This window comes from Hevea brasiliensis, chromosome 13 (assembly GCF_030052815.1).
Source record: "Hevea brasiliensis isolate MT/VB/25A 57/8 chromosome 13, ASM3005281v1, whole genome shotgun sequence".
Classification (NCBI taxonomy): Eukaryota; Viridiplantae; Streptophyta; class Magnoliopsida; order Malpighiales; family Euphorbiaceae; genus Hevea; species Hevea brasiliensis.
The window spans coordinates 83,012,408-83,035,621 of NC_079505.1; the positions used below are offsets into that span (position 1 = coordinate 83,012,408).

Genomic DNA, 23,214 nt, shown 5'->3' on the forward strand with positions numbered 1-23,214 from the left:
AACAACATCAAGTGTTTCCTTAAATTTAAAGTTGTTTGTAGCTTCTCATCAAAGATAAGCTGTACCTAATGAATTTTATTTTATTTTATTTTTTTAAAAAAATTAATGAAATTGTTTCCATAAGTCTCCATTGATTGCCTACAGCTCTTAATTTCGTAAAATGAGCTAAAGAAACTTCTGATGACATGTTTGATGATCGTTTCTTTCAAATATGGAAGAAATGAGACATCTGTTTCTGACATCCTAATCCTTGGATTTTAGGTTTAAGAATTTGGTCTAATGAAGGTAGGTAGGACAAGAATTTTCCTTGTAATTATTATTATTTTCAATGATGATTTCTGCCATTAATTCCCTAATTAATCATAGTTGTCACACATTAGAAGGAAATAAGCAGAGAGGGCAAGCTGATTTCTGTTGTGATTAAACATTTATCTGTGACAGATACTGCTACGCATGCAGCACTGTAAGCTAACTCTCCATATTGGCTGCCATTTTTCATAATTCAGATTTAGCTCTACACGTGATAGAGAATAAAGATATGATTTTGGCAGCAAGGAAATTTCATTTTTCTCTATGATTATAATATATTAAAATCTTCCTTGCATTTATATAAAATTCAACTTTAAATAAAATAATAATAATAATAATATCATACAAAGTAATAGGACGCCATGAATTCTTTATATCCTTACTTCTTGAATTGATGACAAAGAAAGGGCCTTCGAGCCCATTGTTTTATTTTGATGGGCTGGGCCTTTCAACAGAGGCTTGTCTTTCTATTCCCTATCAGTTTTTATTTTGGGCTCTAGGAGAAAAGAGGTTTGGGCTCTTTTATCAATTGTGTTGAAGGAAAGGCTTTGCGAGCTATTCAAAATCCAGCTCCATGAGAACTTACTTATTTTAAATTTAATTTTTCTTTAATAATAAGCCAAAATTTTAATTAGATAAAATTTGACTAGTTTCGAATTATTAGTTGGCTATTTTTCCTATATTTGTTAGCCAATTTTTTATTAATAATTTAATTTTAATTTTTATATATGATATACATAGAAATAATAATACTTATTTAAAATTGTTTATAAAAATTGGTTTTCAACAAGGTATTGTTTTAATTTCAATCTTGTAATGTATAATTAAAACTTAAAATACATATTTTAAGTAATTACAGATATTATTAATTGGGCCCAATTAATATAGGAGTTTGTAGAGAAAAAGATACCATTGCATTACACGTTGTGTATATGAAGAGGGAAATTATTTCTACCGACACCTGAGAAGAGAATGGAGAAACTATTTAACAATCTTCCTGGCACTGGCTACTTGTTTACCCATAAAAATCCAAAGGGAGAAGCTTCCAGAGAACTCTCTTGGCGACACCAAAAGGCCATCCTCATTTGGTGGATGAGAAAAGAGTAGGCCATGCTTCATATTAACTCAACTTTCTTTTCTTTTCTCTTTTGGAAGAAAAAATCACTTGTGTGGTGTCACCCTTACCCCACATGGCAGCTCTGCTATCCAACATTACTTGCTCTCGCATCATATTCATAGCCGCAGGACAAGAAGCCAGTTTCTCCAAGAAACAGAGGCTTTTGTCGATACCCTGTAGAGTTAGCAATTCATGTTCATCATTTCTGTCCTTGTGATGTGACTCATAAGCAATAATCAGTTACAAGGAAACTGGCAAATTCTCTTCATTTATAAGCTGGTGGAATGTCAAGCTAAGCAGCCAATGAAAAAAAAAAAAAAACACCAATGATAAACCACAACTAATAGCTCTTTCCATAGTTGGAAAACGTACTTTGATTCAATCTTTAATACCTTCTTAAAGCTACTATGCGATAGGAACACTACGTGTATCAGATTAAAGAGTGGATATAAATTACAGCCACAAAACTCAGGTATGCTTCAGAAATGATGTAGAATAAACATGGTGGTACTAGTAACTTGTCAACTTTATGCTACCATCCATAAGAAATAGAAATTTAGACCCAATTCTTGATATTGATAATACCATTGTTAAATCGATGAAAAAAAAAAAAAAAAAAAAAAAAACAACCCCAAATAGAGTGAATATAAGGTGGTGCAAACCAAAGTACTTGGGTCATTTGAGTGGAGGTAGACTAATTTAGAAGGGATTTTGCTGATCCACACTTTGGGCCCGCGAAATTCAGCAACCATCTCAACCACAATGCATATCTACACATTGTTAATTCCACAGAATGCTGGTGCATTCAAGAAGCGAAGCAGAGTATTCCCTCGATGCAGAGCACAATGTTCCTAAATCATCACAATTTTTCATATTCACATGGCAGATTTTTTCCGATCCACACTGACGGAGTTAGAAAATCTATTTAGGAGATCTAATTAAAAAAATATGTAATTTATAAAAAATGATATAAATTCATAAAAAAAACTTTTAAAAATAAATCTATTTACTAAAAATTAAATAAAAATTGTTGTTAATTAAAAATAATAATAAATACTTAATATTAAGAATTATCGTACTTATAATAAAGTAATGGCTTAAAATTAAAATATTTATCTAATTTGTCTCGAATTTTTTTTTTCATAGTAATTACGAAAAATAAATTTAACTAAAATTATAAATTAAATAAAATAAATGATATGGCTTTAATTTATAAAAGAATTTTTTTTTTAATTTGAGTCTAAAAAAATTATAGTAAGAGAAAAATTTTAATAATAGCAATAAGATTATGAGAAGAAAGCCGTTAAAATTTTAAATTAATAAAAAAAAATGACAAAATAAATGTACTAGAATTTCATTTGATAATTTATCCAATAATTTAAATTTCAAAGAAAAGAAATTAGTGATTGCGGTAAAATAAAATTGATGGTAAAGAATAAGCCAAGAAATAATGATGTCTTAAATTTTTTTACAAAAAAATTTACGTTTTACTATTAATATCATTCAGTTAAAATTTAGAGTTTTACTTTTTATAAAATTAGTAATACTCCCAAAAATTTTTAAAATATTAAGACAACAATTGATTCTTTAGAAACTATTACTATATTATACCCCTAAAAGATTTTAAAATACTTATTAAATTTTTAAAAGAGGTAGTATCCCATAAAATTTATATACTAATAATTAAAAAATACTAATATTTTAAAAAATTACTATTATATCTTTAAAAATTTTTGAAAACTCGGGGGATCTATTGCCCCCCTTGGCCCAAGTGTAGCTTCCCCCTACACCAAAACACTGATTGCTAATCATTTTCTCATAACCATGACTAGATTTTATGTCAAAGGAATTATGAAAAACCTTTTTTAGTAAAATAGGTACACAAGTTTAAAGCACATGTGTAGTATAGAAAAAAAAAAAGAAAATAACACAAAATTTAGATGATTCGACTGTAAATTTTATATTTACAGTCAAGATGAAAGAAAAAAAGTATCATCCGCTACCAACACATGTCTCACTTTTTATTGCTAAATTTTCAAGTTGGGGTGATAAATAGTAACTACTTCATGGTCACGGAATCAACCAATCTTCGCTTATGCAGTCCACAACCTGAGTTATCAGACAATTCAAATCATTCTGCAAAAGACAGAATTGTGAAAGCTCTGAACGATAGTCACAATTGATAATTCTTAGCTTGAGCTAAAGGAGTTGGAAGACAGAACGACGGGTAAAAATAATTGTGGGGGCACATTTGGAGCTGCAAAAAGAACCAAGTTTGTTTATTGGAGAGAGACAGAGAGTGCATGTGAAAATCATAGCAAAATGAAAAGCTTGACAATCCTTTAACAGTAGTGAGAAATGCCAAAATTAATTTTCAGTCTGTGGAACAACCATCTCTTGAACAACAAAATTTTCCTCTGTTCCATAACTTTTATTTTTCAATCTAATATAAGATATGTTACAATAACAATAAGAAGGTTCACATGGTTTGGAAGCTCAAACGGTGGTATTAATTATGACGCAAACGACTGCCTATGAGGATGAGCTCCGGCCTGATAAAGAGTGAGATGGTGTATAGCCTTAGCAAGCAAATCCCTCAACTCAGGATGTTGAGCTATCACAGGACGAGCTGCTCCTTCAAGAGCATTCAATGCCCTCACTTGTTCAAGGGCCTTGCTATTCCCAGAATTCAGGGCAAGGTAACATAGTAATACTAGGCCATGCATTCGAGCTCGATCACCATTCCTTATCAATTTCATCAAAGGCTGAACCCCATCAAACTCTATAATTGCTTTTGAATGTTGAGAGCAATTGAAATTATCAGGAGACACAAATTTCCCCAAGGAAATAGCTACTTCAGTTGCAACATCCACATTTCTATTACCAAGCTGGGCAACTAAAGGGGCAATTATCCTGGTCTCCCTAGCAGGGAAAGTTCGAGCTAAGCACCCAATTGATCTAATAGCAGGAATCTGCAACTTCGGATCACTTTCTTCCTGAATTACTCTTAAAAGCTGATTCAAAACTGCCTTGGCAGGAGGCCAATTGGTCTTAAAAGCTGCACGTCTAAGATCATCATTGGATTCTGCCACTGCTACAATCTCCGAAACCGTCATCAAGCAATTTAACTGCAACTCCCCTTTTTCATGTTCAATAATCTTGGCCAAGCAAAGCAGGCCTTTGGTCTCTGTAATCTTCCTACTATTGGATACACTCCCTTTAGACAATTTCCATAATGCCAGTGCGCAACTAACCTTAAGCTTAAGCCGCACCTCAGGTGTTTCCATCTCCCTTTCCTTTCTGTGGTGCGAATTACCATCAGAAGAATGACCATTGTTGTATCTTATATTATTATAAGACAATTCTTTATTCATTTGCACAAGCGAATGAATACTTGTTTTAGCAGACTGATTTTTGGCAACGTCCAAATCCAAGTCAATGGATAACAGAGATACCAAAGGCCGATTCACGGTCTCTCTCATGAACTCCTCCTGCGCATATGGGTCAAGTTCCGCCATGCTGGCCACTAAATTCGCAACCACAATCTGAACCTTCATCGGAGAATCCCCTAAAACACCCACAATGATAGGGACCCCAAGACAAACCACAATCAACCTAACTCTCTCCTGGTCAGTGGCGATATTGAAGAGGGCATTTGCAGCAGCAATTTGCGCCTCAGGAGAGGGACCTTCCTTAAGCAACTTCAAACAGGGCAAAATCCCTCCTTCCTTCACTATCATCTTCTTGTTCCTATCGCTATCCCGAGCTAGAGAGGCGAGCTCGTTAGCCGCATCAACGCGGTCTTTCGGCTGGCCCATCTGGATAGTCGATATATGAGACCAGACCCAAGCTAGAATAGGATCGTTACAAGCAATTGGAGGGAGGGACAGATAAGTACCTCCATCGGACTCGAAAATCGACAGAAGCCATTTCATATCGCCGATGGAAGACTCCAGAAGGTTGGAGACCTTGCGAAAGTCAGCAGTAGAGATGATGGAGAAGACATGGCGGAGAACGCCGCTGTGCTTGCACTTACGAACAAGGGTGAGGGCACGATCGAGGTTCTTGGAGATGTCGGAAGCGATGAGGCGGAGAGGGCGGTCGTAGATGGAAGGAGTGGTGGAGACGAGGCGGACGGTGGATCGTAGCAACTGGGATAGGCGTTCCACTTGTTTAGCAAGGTCGGAGCAATCCTGTTTGAACGATTCTGCTTCTTGGGCCGAATTGATCACTCGATCTGCAAGTAAAATTGGGATAGTCAGCTCTTGGAGAGTCTTCTCTTCTTCACGGCTAGACACTGTAGCGGCAACGGCCATTTTTTAAAAATGTTTTCTGGCTCTATTACTAATGATTAACCGACATACATGAAGCACCTCTTACTTTATGTTAGATTTGAGCAATCTAGAAGTTGCTGATGAGTAGAGTTTTGCTTCTGTCAGATGGTCGAAATATGTGAAAGGCAAGGTGAGTGGTAGTGATTTGAGATATTATTTATTTAATTTGGGAAATGATCCTGGTGATGGCTTTGTCTGTGTGCAAGAAAGACGAACATAAGAGGAGGATGACAGTTGACTAATCAATTATTTAGATAAGGATGCGGAAGAGGATGGAGAAAATTCTTATGTCGACTGACGCTGAGGAAATGCCAACCCCGAAATCAATTTTAGCGTTTTTTTTAATTTGGCTATTGACTATTTACATACAGCTGATATGTTATAAGCCGATAATTGTTATTGTTAATTAATAATTAATATTTTATAGTTGATGATTATTAATTTATATTAAATATTTAATAAAATAAAATTATTATTATTATATATAAAATAATTAAATTAAAAATATAATTATTAATTTAATATATTATATTATTTATTATATTATTAAATAAATATATAATTATTAATTTATTATATTATATCAGAAAATAATTAAATTATTTTAAAAAATAATTAAATAACTTAAAAAATGTAATTATAAAATAATAAAATAATTATTATTAATAAAAAAAATTATAATTAATTTTAAATTTTTAAATGTAAAAAATGTAATTTTTCATAATAAATAAATATTTTATATTTTATATTTTTAAAAAAAATATTTTAATAAAATTATAATATGCTAATTAATATATTGAAATTATAAATATAAAAAAATAAAAGTAAATATTATTAATAATATTAATTTTTAAATTTTTTAAAAACAATAATATGATTTAAATAAAATATAAAATTAAATTAATTTTATAAAAAATAACACGTTAATATAAATGATAATCGATAGATATTTTATTAATTATTAATTTTATTTTTTTAATTCATCAAATATCTCAATTCACTTTTGTCCGTACCAAAAAAAGTAAACCAAATGCTGCAATACCCAAATTCACAAATTATTTCCGGTGTAAGCTTGCCGTAGGCAAACTCACCTTTCTAATTTATTTCTTAAAAATTAAGATTAATCACACGGGTCCATAACGTAATATTATATTATTATAAAATCATGCGTTCACACCACGTCCCTGTTAAACGCAAAGAAATAGGTCTGCCGCTTGCTGCTTGCTTTGCATGGCCCATGTCTCTATCGACAAGTCGAAGGCCAGAACATTGAGAAATAGCTGTACGATGCGATACTAATTAAAAACATTCTTTTATTCGTTTAATCAACTAAATCACACTCAAATCCACAATATATCAACATATAGTCAGATAAAAAGTTCCAGATCAAACCTCAATTCACAAAGCAAATCCTGATAATTATACCCAAAGAAATATATATATATATATATATATATATATATCCTGATGTGCAAAAACCACTAACAATGATCAGGCTCATTGCCTAGTTGCCAATGCTGCGATTGGATGGCGGGAGGAGAAAACGCTACTTTATCAAGTTGCTTTCTAGCATAGAATCCATTTGGAAGATATTCAGAGCTTTGCCAGCAACCCACTCTGAAGAGGCTTGGCTACGCCATTGTCTTTGACATCAGTGTCTTTGGTATCCAATTCGCACGCATTGGGTGGGACATCCACGGCAGGAGAGCAGTTGAAGAACCCATGCGGCTGCATTTACAAACCTCAGCAAATTCAGATTGATACAAGAATAATCAATAATGTGCTCCAACATAAGCCAGAAGTTTCATTGCCAGATCAAAATATCTGTTTCTTGAATGATAGTCAGATGTCTAACCTCATGTTATTAAAATAATTATCGTATAGCTTAACCATATTAGAATAATTATCGTATAGCTTAACCAATTTTATTAACAAATCAAATACATCAGAATCAGAGACCTCGTGCAATTTCAGTTGAGTTTTTCTAATAAATCTACCCAAAGCTTATCCCATGTTCCCGTAAGACTCTTAATGAGCACACAGTTAATAGGAGAATCCAATAATAATAAAGAGAAATGCACGGTATTGGCAAAGTGAATACCATTAGCATAAAACCAATGCGCTCTACAGGCATTACTGGCCAGTCTTCCAACCGAGGAACATGAGTGATTCCAAAAACATACCTGCAAACAATATAATCAGAAATGACTTGTCAGAGGAATCAACCCAAATTTGAGCTGTAAATGTTCCATTAAGTGTAAAAGAACAAACAACAGCATAATAGAAAATTAACACAACTCTTTTTTTTTGCATTGCAATCAGCAGCTTAAGTTTCAAAGTCATCAAATGCATCATTAATAAGACATCGTTATTATAGCAGTTAAAGCTTGGGACACCTCCATGCTGTATGGGCACCACAGGCAGTTCATTAAGCTTCAAAATATGCAGTAGGAAAGATCAGAAGCATGAAGCAAAAAGGCATATAACCTGAATAATAATAAATTCAAGCAGCATGTGCCAATAATACCACATAACGTAGCTTGCAATAACTTCCCAACATTTTAGCATGTCAAACACGGTCAAAACATCAAAGTGATGATGCACCCAACTGAGATGAGTGCTTCAAAGGCAAAATATTTTTGGATAAACACACATATTTCTGTGCACATGTGAGCAAATAGAAGAGACAGAAAGCAAGAAAACTAACCAAAGAACTATATCAGTTTCTTCCAAAGACCGATTCTGCTTCACCCATGTAGCAAGTCCTTCTCCAACACGTGGATTTTGGTTAGGGAATTCTCCTCCAGGAAACATCTCATCATGTGCATAAGGTGTAACCCAAAGATTATGCTTCAAAAAAGCAGCTCTTCTCAACACCTTGGCCTCAGGACCAGCTAATGGCAAACAGTTTGAACCAGGCACCAGCTTGTAACTTGCTAACTGTCCCATCCTATTGACAGTTCTAGAATTTCTCACCTAGAAAGTAGACATGAGTAAATGTTAACTGTACATTACTAAATTAAGAAAAATTGAAAAAAGACAAGAGTAGCCACATAATAGCCACATAATTTTTATTACATGTGGAGTTCTATATGCCTCAATATCCAATCATGGTATTCTACCTACAAAAAGGTCCAAGTTTTGCTAAACTGAGACTAGATCAAGAATGTAGCGAGTGCATACAAAGTAAAATCCAATTAACATATGACATACTCTGATTATAATCTACAATGATCTAATCTAGGCTCCAATTTGCAAGGACCAGGTAAGACATAGCTAAGCCCACTCAACATTCAGACCAAATTAACAATGTCCTTCACCTATTTGCACCAGGCAATAGACACAAGGAAGCCAACAACTTATATGACTCTGCCTTATATCATTCATCACATGTACAGCCATTATTTATTAAATGATCAAAAAGTACACCAAGTACATAGACACTAAACTGAGAAGACCGGCAACATTCGGAAACATCATTCTAGAAGTACAAATCAAAGATTTTCAAGATTAGATGACATAGACATTAGAGCAAAAAGTAGTATTTCAGTAAGAATCTAAGCTCCTGGATCAATACAAAGAATTGATCAAGAAAAGGAAACAACTAATCAACTGGCATTCTCCAACCATAGGAGGATTTAGCAACTACAACTAGATGGAATGTTTTCATTCTGCTTCACTGACCATTGTTTTCCACAACTCTTCATGAAAATGAAATCATTCAATGCCATCCAATCAAGATTTTATCTTAGTTCCATTCAACAATAAATATAGACGCTATCAATAATACAACACATAGAACTGATAGGTCAGCAAATATATACAACCAAAGGCATTTCAAATAAAGAAGCAATAAAAAATATCGTAAGTTGTAAATAATGGCCCAGCAGAAGCAGCTTTATGACCAGAACTAGGAGGCCTTACAATCCAATGGCGTGCAGTTAAAGGATTACAGTCCCGCATTGCTTGCAATTCAGATCTAAGCAACGTCTCTTCAGCATAAAATGCATTATTGTGGACATTGTTCTCCCCAGGCTTCTCAACCTTAACATCCACCTCAACAACCTCCAAAAGTGAAAAGAAAATGAATAAAAATGTATAGCATAATATATAGACAACAAAAAATGTTGAGAAATAAATTAAAATATCTAGTTTCTTTTTTAGACAACAGATGAACTTTATTTTGTTCATATTCAATCGACATCTTCCTAAGAGTATTGATAATTTTACAATAATGGTTCAAGACTGAAATACTGATAATTTGGTTTTTTTTTTTTTTTTTTTTTTGTCTAAAGGTACAATTGCTTAAAATTTGTTTGCACCCATCTTTAGCAAGACTATGTATGAGGTCAAGGCCTCCAAGTGCAGAAGAGAGTAAGAGAAACATGGATCCTCAAGAAAAAAAAATCCATAAATTAGAACAGACCACCTTTTTAAAGAGATAGTGAGAAGAACCTAACATTTTTCCTTAGTTCCTAAGGAAGCAACAACCTGGCCCAAATATCACTCAACTGTGTGGATAAAGCCAATAAAAAGTAAAAGGCCAGAAAAGTGAGGATTTAATTAATTTTTAGCCATAAATATTCACCAGGTTTAAAAACCGTTAGTTCCTGCATTACCTTCACACTTACAAAATTGCAAGTTAACAAAATTAAAATTTTTTAAATTCAATGCAATCTACCTGATTGAAAGCTTCACCAGGTTTGCAATCTACAGCCATGTTCATACGAGCAACAAAGAAATGTTGATGAACCGGGGCATATAGACCTGGAGCGATGGTTGTGCCATATTTTCGAGTTTCTCCAGGTTGCAATGCTCCTAAGCTGAGGATTCCTGTAAGTTTAACTTCTGCCTCAATTTTGCCATCCTGTAACAACAAAATTGCATATCATCTTATTCTTAAGAGCAAACACTGTAACCAAAAGAAATGCACCTTCAAACCATGTAAGATGTCTATAACTAAGCCTAGATTAAATCATGACTTTCAGGAAACATGTGAGACCAGCACGTATAAAGGAACTTAAAAGGTTACTTGAAATAATGCCCATAACAAGTTTACGTTGTCACTGGCAAATGCAATCTTATGTGTTCAAGTGAGCTTAATGATTCCAACAGAAACAAACACCAACCACCCCCCCCCCCCCCTCCCCCCTTCTATTCTCATTCACAAATCACATGCGACAATAATCCAACTTGCCTGATAGAAATGCCAATAGAATCCATACTCATAATTAGCAACTGTACATATAAAAGACACTGTGAGCCGTCTGGACCTTCGTACTTCTGCTAATCCAGTTCTCCAGTCTTGATGCTTCCATAGAATTCCATGATCCTCTTCGTGCAAGCATACACAATTTTCAATTGTTTCAACACCTCCTGTGAAGTTTGTAAAGTGGGCATCAAAGTATTTGATATAGCCCAAACAGTCACATCCCTGCGATAGTAATTTTAATTATGATCCAATAATAAAGAATAATCTAGTGCACACTAATTGAAGTTGTTTGCAGACCTTTTTAAGAGAATGTGCATTTTTACCAAGGCCATCTTCCCCAGCATCAAAGGCATTTTTCCGATAATGAGGATCATTTGGATCTCCATAAGGCACAACCATCTCTACAAAGCTTAACCTGTGGGCAACAGGTCTCCGCCCCCTGCTACCATCAACATATGCAACAGAATGTATAACCAAACCCTCTCTAGGAGTGAATCCAATACGAAAATTCCACTGCCAACCAGCAATAATAGAAAAAGACTGTTCAGTATAATCTTCTAAACATAATAAAAATATGTTATCAAACCAAATCAATAAAAATACGTACCTTTTGCCATTCAACAAAGTACCCATTGATACGAAAGCTTGGACCTTCAGGCTGAACAATTTGTAAAGGTTTCACGTCACTTCGATCAACACCCCCCCTTGTCTCACCAGGGGTATAATTCCTTAATGGATCAGCTGGAGGTAAGGGAATAAGTTTACGATCTTCAAACTCAATCACCTTCATGTTCTGCATGTCAACAAGTACATAGATGCCCTCAACTGGGCGTGCATAACCATTTTCCATTGGGCAGTCGCTCTCAGTTCTGCAGAATATAAGAGGTTTGGCAAGTCTTTTGCTTGGAGCATCGGCATCACTGTGATAACCAACACACCTGCATCATAAATATTTTAATATGAACATCAAGATATCAAATAAAAGCACAGCATTAGATAAACTTTCCAGAACAAGTTTACAGAAGCCAATCTTTTCTAACTTACCAGGCATCAACCATTACAAGTTCCATATCTTCAATACCTCTTTTCCTCATTGCCTCTCTAAATGGAGGGAAGTCTTTTACTACAGCTTCACATTCAGCATATTCAACAGCATCCTGAACTTAAGCAAGAAAAGCATTAGAACAAAACAGCAAAATAACCATGTGAGCATAGATAATCTAATAAACAGTCCTTTCAATACATCAGTTGCCCAGATTTGTGAAAGATATTTATTTACAGAACTCAGCTGACCATCAAACTTAATGGTTACCATATCAGATAAAGCCTGTAACCTACAAACTCAAACAAGCATCTTTTTCATGATACAGAATAAATGAAGACAGGAATCGATATTTTGCACATAAAATGTTATCCATGTTACCAAGACATTGAATTATTGAGAGTAACAAACTTCACTTCTTTCAATTAGAAACATTATGTTTAAGTAAAAAATTAGGGATATAAATCTTCCAATATTCATTTTAATGGCGTAGCATCTACAATCAGTGTTTTAGTAAAATACTTTTCTTTGCCTGAGGACGCGAGAAAAGAAATGGATAAACACAAAAAAAGAAATGACTAGGGATTAGAGGAAAACCATGGGAGGCTGAACATCAGGAACTACTTGTGACGAAATTACTTTTCCCCTATGATGTCCACCTCGAGTTACGGCATGTACTTCAGATAGCTCCACAATCCATATACTTGTCTTGTTTGACCTTTTGTTGTAAACGACCAGCCTAGCTCTCCTTGGAGGCAACTTGGCAGGAATTACAGGACCACCTTTTGTTCTGTGAAGCAAGGATGGTTGGAAAGGGGGGAAGAAATATGCATCTGCCAGCGCAACAACATGTTTATCTGGTTCCAAAAGAACCACCTCAATGAACCGCATGCCATCTCTGACCTGACAAGCAAAATGTTAATTAGCTCACTACTTGAAAGTATAAAAATAATAAACAAATAACACACGCAAGAGCTCCAGTAACCATTAGTCCTTAAAAGAGAATTATAGGAAAAAAAGGGTCATAGTATATTTGACAACCTCAGGAGTGGCTCCAGCAGCCCGGACAGTTGCCACTGCCACATAGATTTCAGCAGCAGACAAAGGATCCAAAGGATGACTGGTTTGAGCCCTCAACATGACTGGAATGCCAGCTGAACAATACAACAAAGAGGATCTATCAACTAAGTGAAATGAAAAGCATTGCAGCACTAATCCTTCAAGATCAACCAAGAATTTGCAACATAGAATTGTCAAATTTTTAGAAAGATCCACGAGGGTGGATATATTCTCATATAGAATCAGAATAAATTGAATAGAAATGCTACTTTGTTTGACTTCAAATTCATATTATAGAGCTGCACAAGATTTTCTTTTCCATGAAAAGGAAATTATAGGAAATCAGAAATCAGGAAACAGTTAATAAAAGGGAGAATAGGAATTTCCAAAGTGAAATAACGCAGTACTTGGCCATCATTGAGGTTCATTTCAGAGCACTGACAATTGTATAATGTATATAAAAATTAGTACTTAGTAATTTACAATATATTTAACAGATCTTCTAATACATTGAATGATCATCATCGATGGACCCATATAATGGATGCTTTCAATTTCAGTCGCCACTAAATAAGTCATGTGACTTCTAAAACGAGCCGCAAAATCGATTTATCATAATATATATATATATATATATATATATATATATATATATATATATATATATATATATATATATATACAAGTCAATAAAAGCAAGACAAAAACAAAAATGATCAACGGAGAAAACCTTTGGGGGCGGCGTTTGTGGAAGGTTCGGGAAGTGAATCGACAGGGCGACTCAAGGACGTGATGGCAGCCTTCTCGCCGAGCTGATCCTCGAGGCGGCGATCGCTCCAATCTTGCGGCACCACGGACGACGGCGCAGGAGCAGCCTCGCGACGAACGGAAGCAGAATCACTTGAAGAGACGCAACACGAACGAGGAGGAGAATGAGGCGTCGTCTTTTTCGTAGTTGAGGCCATTGCAGGGGGTTCGCGAGCTCGCCAATTCCACCAAGGTAAGTCTCTAAACAATCTACTGACATACAGCAATTCTCTTCTTTACCTCTCTCCCACTGTATCACCCTCTTTCTCTACTACGGTACACCACTCTGTTCAGCCCAAAATAGCTATTTAAAGAGAAGCTTCAAGAAACAGAGAAATCTTTCTTTCCTTCGCTTTCTGTGCGTTTTTTCAGTATAAACTAGGGTTTAAACAGCGAAAAATGTGTGAATATTCATGAAAATAAAGAAGAAAAGGCAAATGTAACAGACTGATTTGGCGGTGAGAGAGAGAGAGAGAGAGAGAAGGGGAGGGGAGGGGGGGGCAGAGAGATATGGTTGGGAGAGGAAATGATCAGAAGAGAAGGGTTATATATAAGGGGGGCGTGCCACGTGCATCGATCCTACTTGAGCTTTTCTTATTAATATTTTTTTTTCTTTCTTGGTCTTTTTAATTTCTTCTCGTTTTATTTCACTGTTGAAGGTGTAAAATTTAAGAGGATAAGGGCAAAAATTGGGGGAATTTTTTATTTGCCCTTTTTTTTATAAAATTTAAGAGGCTTATCAGTTGGGCTTAAGCATACGATAAGTACTTGTCGCATGTAGGTGTGATAAGCCGAATCTCCGTGCGCTGATGGACATATAGCAGGGTCCAAAAGCAATTTTTGATATTAGCATGATAAGACATGCAATCTTTTTCACATTGTTTCAAGAAAAATGCCAAAACTTGAAAAGCAGTTGCTTTTTTTTTTATCAATTGAAAAGCACTTGTTGTTTTTTGGCCATTTGGGATGTCTAATTGCATTCTTTAATTTCTCTATTTATTTGATTGATCTTAATAATTTTAGACAATTTTAATATTATTAAATTAAAATTAATTAATTTTTTTTATGATTCCTACATTTTCTAAATATTGTTATGATGATAATAATAGAAAATTAATCTAGAAGGGAAATTTATTAAAAAATATATTATATTGCCATTAAGAATATTATATATTAGTATATTAAGCAACAAATTTTTAGTTGCATTTTTATTTATTTTGCATAACATTCTTTATGGAAATCCAGCACTAATTTGATTATAATAGTGTTTATTGCCAATATTTTACTTCTTCTTTAGGAAAAAAATCAGAGCAAAAATGATATTACAAATGGGATTTTTTATATATGTGTAAAAAAATTCACTCTCCTTTATTAACATATATGCATTTATTGCACCAACGCACCAATGATATAAAAAATTAATTTTTTTTTTAATTTGAGAAATTGGACTTTGAGAAGCATACAATATAATTTTATTTAATTTTTAAAATTTACAAGGTGAGAAAATTTTAAGTTTTTTTTACCTATTATAAAGTCTCTGAGTCAATTTTATATTTATTTTAATTAATTCATCAAATACCATAAACTAGTGAGAAAAATCAACTTTAAATTATAATTTTGTTTTATTAATTAATTCACCTAGTCATAAGTAATATGATTATTTTAAATGTACATTTATTTTTTAATTAGCTAAAAGAATAACTTATTTATTATATTAATCTAAAAAAAAAAGAAAATAACTTATTATACTATAATTTAAATTTTTTTTTAAGCTTCAGTTAGATAAATGGAGATTTTAAATAAAAGATGATTTGAATTTGAAATTATATTAATGTTTTATAATTTTTTACTTAAAATCATGTTTATTTTGTTTATGGTATTTTTGGTACAAAAACTTTTTTTTTATTCTAATACAAAATATATAAGATATATATATATATTTATTAATTTAGTGCAATGCTTTTAGAATAGTCAAGAAATTTCATAAGAACATAAATTAACAAAGAAGGGGGAAATATTATTTAATATTTTTATTTTAATAAAAATAATTCTTTAATTTTTTTTTATTTTAAAAATTACATTAATTAATTCTTATATTCTTGTTCTGCTTGTCCTTTAATCTCTCCAATCATATTAAGAATTAATATAAATTCTATTTAGTTTCTATAATTCAAAAAACACAATTATATAATTTATTTACTTTTTAAATTTAAAATTATTTAATTTCATAATAATAATTTTTCTTTCATTTAAATATCTGAACTAATAGAACTTATGACCGTTAATTGATCCAATATTAAACTTAATCAGATTGTTGTTATACTTTTACGAAACACTGGCTTTTCCGAATTACAAATAAATAAATAATTTATATCTTTATTTTTATTTTATTTATATTTTGTTTTTTTACTAATAAATTATATATTACCAATATATTTTATAATGGATAAATTTTATTTTATAAAAAATAAAATTACTATAAAAAATATGAGTTTAGTATTTTAAAAAATAAAATAAAAATAATGAAATATTATGAGAATAAATAGAAAACCTGAAAACGTCCTTATCTACGTGCACAACTAGTGCAGGCGTAAAGGCGACCAGATAAGGCATGCCCATGCTTAAGCAACAAGTCCACGCAACCATCTCCATCTCCCTCTAATTTTAATTAAGTAATACTTAAAAAAAATAAAAATTAAAACTATCATTAAATGTTAAAAAAAAAATCTAATTACAACACTTCATGCATTACAATTTTATAATTATAAATAAAAAAATTTAAGATAAATCACTAATATATAATATAATAATAATTATATTAATTTGAGATATTTAATAGCGTTGATGAAATACTTGAATTGATCATTCGATATGATATATGCTTTATTTGATGATAATTTATATTGTTTCACTTTAAAATTTTCTAATTAATCTAATTTATTATTAAAATAAATTATTGCAATAAAGAAAATAATAAATTTTTATAAAAAAGAAAATATGGAAACCCCATATGAAAAAGGTAGCTAATCATTTTAAACGAGAAAACAAAAATCGGATAACTTAAAGATAAATATAAATATATTCTAAAATATATATATATCTAGATATTATTGAAAAAAATATAAAATAAATATAAGAAAATTAAATGAAAAAAATGACAATTACCCATAAAATTACTTACGAACAACTACTTTAAAGAGCTTATAAGAAGAGAAATAAGAAAGAAGAATATACTTTTATTTTTAAAGTTACGAATTCTAATAGTTATCAGTTGTGAGCTATTTAATTGATCAAAATACAAAATGCACTAGAATTGAAACGTGTGATTTTAATTTTTAATGTTTAATTCATTATAAAATGAGAGAAAAAGTATATTGTGATTCCTCAAATGAGAGAATCACCCGTTTCCTCCTATTTCTAAAAAGTGAGGTTTGAATTTCCATGAAAATCAATTCAAACAAATGATTTATTGATCAAACTTGTCAAAACTTAACATTTAATATTTAAAATTTAAATTACATAATTAAAAATAAAAATAGAAACTTTAAATTATGAAGTTTCAAGTTCGAATTTTATTTAAAATATTTAAAAATTAAAAATAAATAAATTATAAAATTAACTCAGAGCAATCGAATAACTAATTGAACTACGATTTTGGTAATTTTTTAATTTTAAAAATTAAAAAAAATGAATTTCTCAATTTATTAATTATTAAATTTCTTATTTTTATCATGAAAGTTATTAAATTTTGAGAACTATATTTCATTATATAATTTATTATCTTTAAATTAAAAAATTAATGATCCTTTGCAAAGTTACTCTATTATTTATCAAACCTTTTTCAACTTAAAATAAAATTTAAATAAATTTTAGTTCATTGAATTTTTTTATTTATTTTGTTACATCATGATATAAAAATATGTACACAAATAATTTCTTTCGCACACAATCCTCCAATTATGTTCCTTAGTCGGATTAATTATTTAAATAATATAATTTTAAAAGCTATTTATCATTATAATGTAAAATTTAAATTATTTATCAAAATGATTTGGTGTAATAAAAATCACTAATTGAAATAGCGATTTTATGATCTTTCAAATCAAGTATCAAATTCAATTTAAGTATACTAAAAATACCATATTAGTTTGAGGTTTCAAGAATAATATTTATAACTTATCACATCAATTGACCAACTAAATTTATGTACACTGAAAATATCATATAAGTTGGCAGTTTCAAGAGCAATATCACTATAGTATTGTGAAAATTAGATTGTAAGAATGTTGAGAATTTATTCCTTTACTCACACATGCCCAATACAAACATTGCTCATGGCTCACTTGCTGGATTTAAAAACCTGTTGTAAATATATAAAAATTGGGACATACAAATTTTTAATCATTGGTACATAAAATTGTAAATACAAAATTTTAACTAGAATGTATGTGTAATATTTATTAAATTGATGTTAAGAATTTCCTATTAAAACAAAATTGTCATATTTTATAAAATAAAAGTTATAATATTATAAATAATTTAAAGCATAATCAAAATTAAAATAATTAATTATACTCATAATAAAAATGTAAATAAAAAGGGTGTTACAATACTCCTAATTTTTACTTTCCAAAATTTTTTTAAAAAATTGATATAATATATCGCTAAAATTATCACAAAAATATATATATATATCAATTATAATTTATTTTAACTGATTATTCAACATACTAATTTATTTTTAAGTAATTATCACATCTTACGCACGTACCATTAAATTCATCACTTAATTTAACATATACATTAATAAAATTGTCATAAACAAAATATTGAAGAATATATCACAACAATAATCACAATAATAATTTGCATTAAAGTTTAAAATTTTACCTTAGCTGTAATAAAACTTCTTAGCGCGAAAAATCAATCGCCGTGAATGTAACAACCCAAAAATTTGAAAATAATAATAATAATAAATTAATTAATTAATTAATTAAAAATTAAATTAAACTTTAACATGATAAAATTATTTTGGACCTAATTGTAAACCCCCAAAAAGTTGAGGGATTAATAGTGTAATTAAAAGTAAAAAAAATAAAACACAGCAAGCCGCTCCCTCCCGTCTCTCTCTTCCTCCCGTCTCTCTCCCTCTCCCTCTCCGTTCACTGCGTCTCCAGCCGACCTAGTGGCGGGCGACGGTGGGCAGAGGTTCGGCAAGCTCCCAGCAGTCCCTAGCGGCACCGGCAACCCCCTAGACAGGAACGGCTGCGAGAGGAGGCCCCCAACGCGTGCGGCAGCCGTGTCCTTCTAGGCGTGATTCCTGCCAGGTGAGGGTGGCGCTTGACGCCTGGGACCACGGGCTTCCCATCTCGACCGGCGATGCTCCATTCCGTGGAGGTTTCCGGCGAGTCTCGAAGAGAGAGAAAGAGGAGAGAGAAAGTGATGGCAGTGGCTTTTCGGCCACTTTTCCGGCGATCCGATCGTCAGATCAAAAATCTGAGGCCACCGATGGACTCAGGACGACGAGATCTTCGAGGTAGGACTGGTCCCGCTTTGATCGGACACCATTTTAAAAAGGCGATAATCGGACAGTTCAGATCGTGTAGTGAGATTTTCAAACTTTTTCAATTTTCAAAATTTAAAAATAATTTTATGATAATTATTAACAAAATTTGGACTTAATTTAGGTGCGATCGGACCGAGGATAGCTCACCGGCGTTGGGACTGCATTTTTAGCTAGATCCGACTGCCCGGCAGCCCGTCTCAGAACGTGGTTAATATTATAGTCAATCATAATATTTTCAGACGTTTTGGATGCGTTCCAGGTGTCAGAATTGGCATAGGTAAATCCGAACTCTAAGTTGCTCATTTTCGACTAATACCAATTTAGAATAAAATTAATAAAATATTCATAGATGATCAGAAAATTATGATTTCTTTTGCATTAGCTTAGTAATGTTGCTAAGGACCGCGGGGAAAAGTTTTAGAATTTTTAGAGCTCATTTGGATGGTTTTTGCAAATGGGTCAATTATAGGGACTAAACTGTAATTTTACATATTGTGATTGATGACAGTTTAGATGGGCCCAGGAGGGGCTGTGTGATGTGATTGAGTTGTGGATGTATGATTTGTGGATATAGAAGTGCATTTTAAACCCATTTGCAGGTTGAGTAGGTCCTAGGTATAGGGGAGACTCTGCCAGATTTTCGGCACGACTTAGGACATCTTTGGTCTTTTTCTTAGTTTGCATTGAGTCAAATTTATTAAATGATTGTAATAAAATTGTCAGGTGAGCCGGGACAGCCTTCCTCCTCTGCCCAGCTGCCACAGTGACTGCGGTTAAGTCTGTGAGTAAAATATTAATTTTAATTGTAATTTCGATATTATTATATGTTCAAGCATGCCCATGCATCACTTATAAATATGTATTTATGTAGTTAAATACTAGGAACATTTTATATTTTATTCATAATTGTTAAAGTGCCATGGATGTTGTTGTGGTAATTTGGAGCAGTGTGCATGAGTTGGCGTGCGTATGGTATGGTTGTTAGTAGTATGCCCTAGAGCATATCATTTAGTATGTATCTTGTACATGTTTTTATTAATAAAAGACATTTCTACTTTTCTTTTTACATAATATATTTATGTGTAATAGAAAAGGTCCATTGATATTTTGTTAGAAATTCTATTCTTAAGTTATTAAGAATATGAGTGACAGTATTTCTAACACAAAGTATCATAAATAGGTTCACAATCGAGGATACTTCATAATAAGGACATGACTTATCCAGAAAGATTGTATTCATGTTTGTTCCCAAGTTATTTATATGAGATATAAATAAGATGGAATGGTTAGTCTCATGCCATATAACAAATATGATAGGCACTTATACATAATAAGTAGGCCGAACCAGTGACACTTATGACAAGCATATGGAGTTTACTCTTGTCAATGCATTGTCATAAATCATATCAGTGCATATAATCTTTAGACATGAGATAGCACAGTTATCTTGTATATAGGTGGTTTAAGTTTGATACTGCTTTCATACTTATACTGTGTATGGGTATATGGACATGTGTTGGCTCCTACTAGTTATTCATTTAGGTAGGTATTGATCAAGATGGAATCTGTTCCTCTAAGTAAATAGAGATAAAATCCTATGTTCATTTAATTGTTCTTGATGTTTCAAGTTCCTAACCAAGACAGATAGATTTAATCAGAAAATAGTTTCTGATGAGAAAATTTTTTAATCAAGAACTATAATTAAAAGAGAACATAATATTCATAGCAAATGGAGTTTGACATAAACCATGACTCCAGCTTGAGTTGGGATTTTGTAACAGAGAGATTCTAGTGCATGGTAACATATGATTATAGGTCCATTTAAGGTAAACCTTATTACTAATTGGATGGCCATGGCATGCTATGCTAGGTGTTAACCATGGTCTATGAGGTGCATAAAATGATTTAGAGAAATCATTTATGGTAAAAAATAGTTCTGATGATATTAAGAGTTGATACCATATCTCATTGCCAATTAGTGATGAGCCTAGTAAGTCACACACATACGCAAGTTATCACCTAATTAAATATGATTTAATTAATTAATTAAAGAGTTTAATTGATTAATTAAATAGGTTTGGTTTGTAATTAGATTGCAAAGTCCCTAGCATGACTTGAAACCAAATCTAGATTATTTGATGTACAGTATAAGTTAAATTTATATTTAAAGTGTTTAAATATTAATTTAATTAATAAGAAATTAATTAATAAAGATTAATTAATTAAATTATATTTGATATAAATTGATTAGAAGAAGAGAAATAATTATTTTGGTTGAAAACTCAAAATTAAAACACAGAGGCATTTTGGTCATTTCACATGGTGACATGTGGCACCATGAGATGGTGACACATGGCATTACACATAAACTTGCCAAATGTCTTTTAATCATATAAGATGATTAAAATTAAGATTGAATATAGGTTTGATACTTGGCACAATGTGATTGGGTCAATTAAACCTATAATCAATCAAAGGGTGACATGTGGCAAGGGTTTAATGTGTTAACCTAGCTATATAAGTGTTGTTATGAAAAGAAATAACACAACCAGTAGCTCCTCATCCTTGGCGCCGCCACCCAAGAGCCTCCCTTCTCTTTCTCTTCATCTCTCATCTATTCCAAGAGATTAGCAAACAATCTCTTGAATTAAAAATACTAGAAATTGTTTTTAGTGTCCTGTTAACATCTTTAATCTCTTAAAAGGCATAACTTAATTTTCTAAATAATAGAAAAAGCTTTAGAAGCTGTTCAAGGGCTGCCATAGGTGTTCTTGGTGTAGATAAGCTAGAGGGACAACATCTGGTGTCCTAAAGACACATCTCAAAAGCGCAAATACACTACAGTGCATCAAGAGGTTAGTGTGTTTATTCTTGATTTAATCTAGGGTTCTAAAATTAATCTGATTAATTTAAAAATCTTAAATGGCAAATACAGATCCAAAAACATATTAAAAGAGTTTTAATATGTTGTTTATCATTGAAATCAAATATATAAAAATAAATCTTGCGTGATGCATGTGACCCTAGGTGAAAATTTTTGAATTCAATGGTATAAACTTGTGTTTTTCACGCTTTCGTTCCTTCAATGATGTTGGCTATGGACAGGACGGGTAGACACTGCTTGAGTTCTTCACTGAGACCCCAATTTAGTTTATTAAGCGAAAGTCCGGCTTGAATTCTTCGCTGACACAGGTTGGATTAAGAGGACTGTATAGGGGATCAGCTCCTATATATGTATTGTTTGACCTTATCGAGTGTGTGAGTGCTCCAGATTATTTTTTTGTTGTTATGATGTGAAAATATTAATGATATTGCATTTCACTCTATAGGTACATTAGTTTTATATAGCTATAGAGATTATGGTTAAAATTGATATTTTACTCTCTGAGTCGAACGCTCACTCCTGTTCATTATTTTTCCAGGCTACAGGAGGATTATTGTTGTGGTTAACCTGCTTTTCTTCTTCGCAGGTCGTTTATTAATGTTTGTGTAATTCTATTAACTCCTAGAATTTTCGCATGTGTTAGAAATATTTATTTGATTTGAGTCTGTAATATAATTTGCCAGGTTGGACCTGTAAACTTATTATATGCATGTATGTTGGACTGGATGAGGGAGCTGAGCTCCCATTTGACTTTATGTTATTATGAGTATGTGGGGGGTGAGCTGAGCTCCCCAATTAATTATATATTGTGTTTGCAGGTCCGGTAAGTTAAAAACTCCCCATTAAAAGGTCCATTTTATGGCCAGACTCTGTCCGGTTGAATT

General features: G+C 32.1%; 2 protein-coding genes across 2 annotated transcripts; both read right to left on the bottom strand.

The window, feature by feature from the left end:
• Positions 1 to 3,741: 3,741 nt before the first annotated feature.
• Positions 3,742 to 6,089, bottom strand: LOC110658876 (uncharacterized). Its single transcript, XM_021816640.2, has one exon. The coding sequence runs from the start codon at positions 5,740 to 5,742 to the stop codon at positions 3,940 to 3,942; it is 1,803 nt and encodes a 600-aa protein (XP_021672332.2). The 5' UTR covers positions 5,743 to 6,089; the 3' UTR covers positions 3,742 to 3,939.
• A 967-nt stretch (positions 6,090 to 7,056) lies between these two features.
• LOC110658877 (amine oxidase [copper-containing] zeta, peroxisomal) lies at positions 7,057 to 14,378 on the bottom strand. Its single transcript, XM_058132562.1, has 12 exons — positions 13,804 to 14,378; positions 13,056 to 13,168; positions 12,612 to 12,917; positions 12,017 to 12,129; positions 11,580 to 11,910; positions 11,270 to 11,485; positions 10,958 to 11,194; positions 10,442 to 10,627; positions 9,685 to 9,825; positions 8,468 to 8,736; positions 7,862 to 7,943; positions 7,057 to 7,488 (listed from the first exon to the last, which is right to left on the bottom strand). The coding sequence occupies exons 1-12, from the start codon at positions 14,036 to 14,038 to the stop codon at positions 7,354 to 7,356; spliced, it is 2,364 nt and encodes a 787-aa protein (XP_057988545.1). The 5' UTR covers positions 14,039 to 14,378; the 3' UTR covers positions 7,057 to 7,353.
• Between the last annotated feature and the right edge of the window lie 8,836 nt (positions 14,379 to 23,214).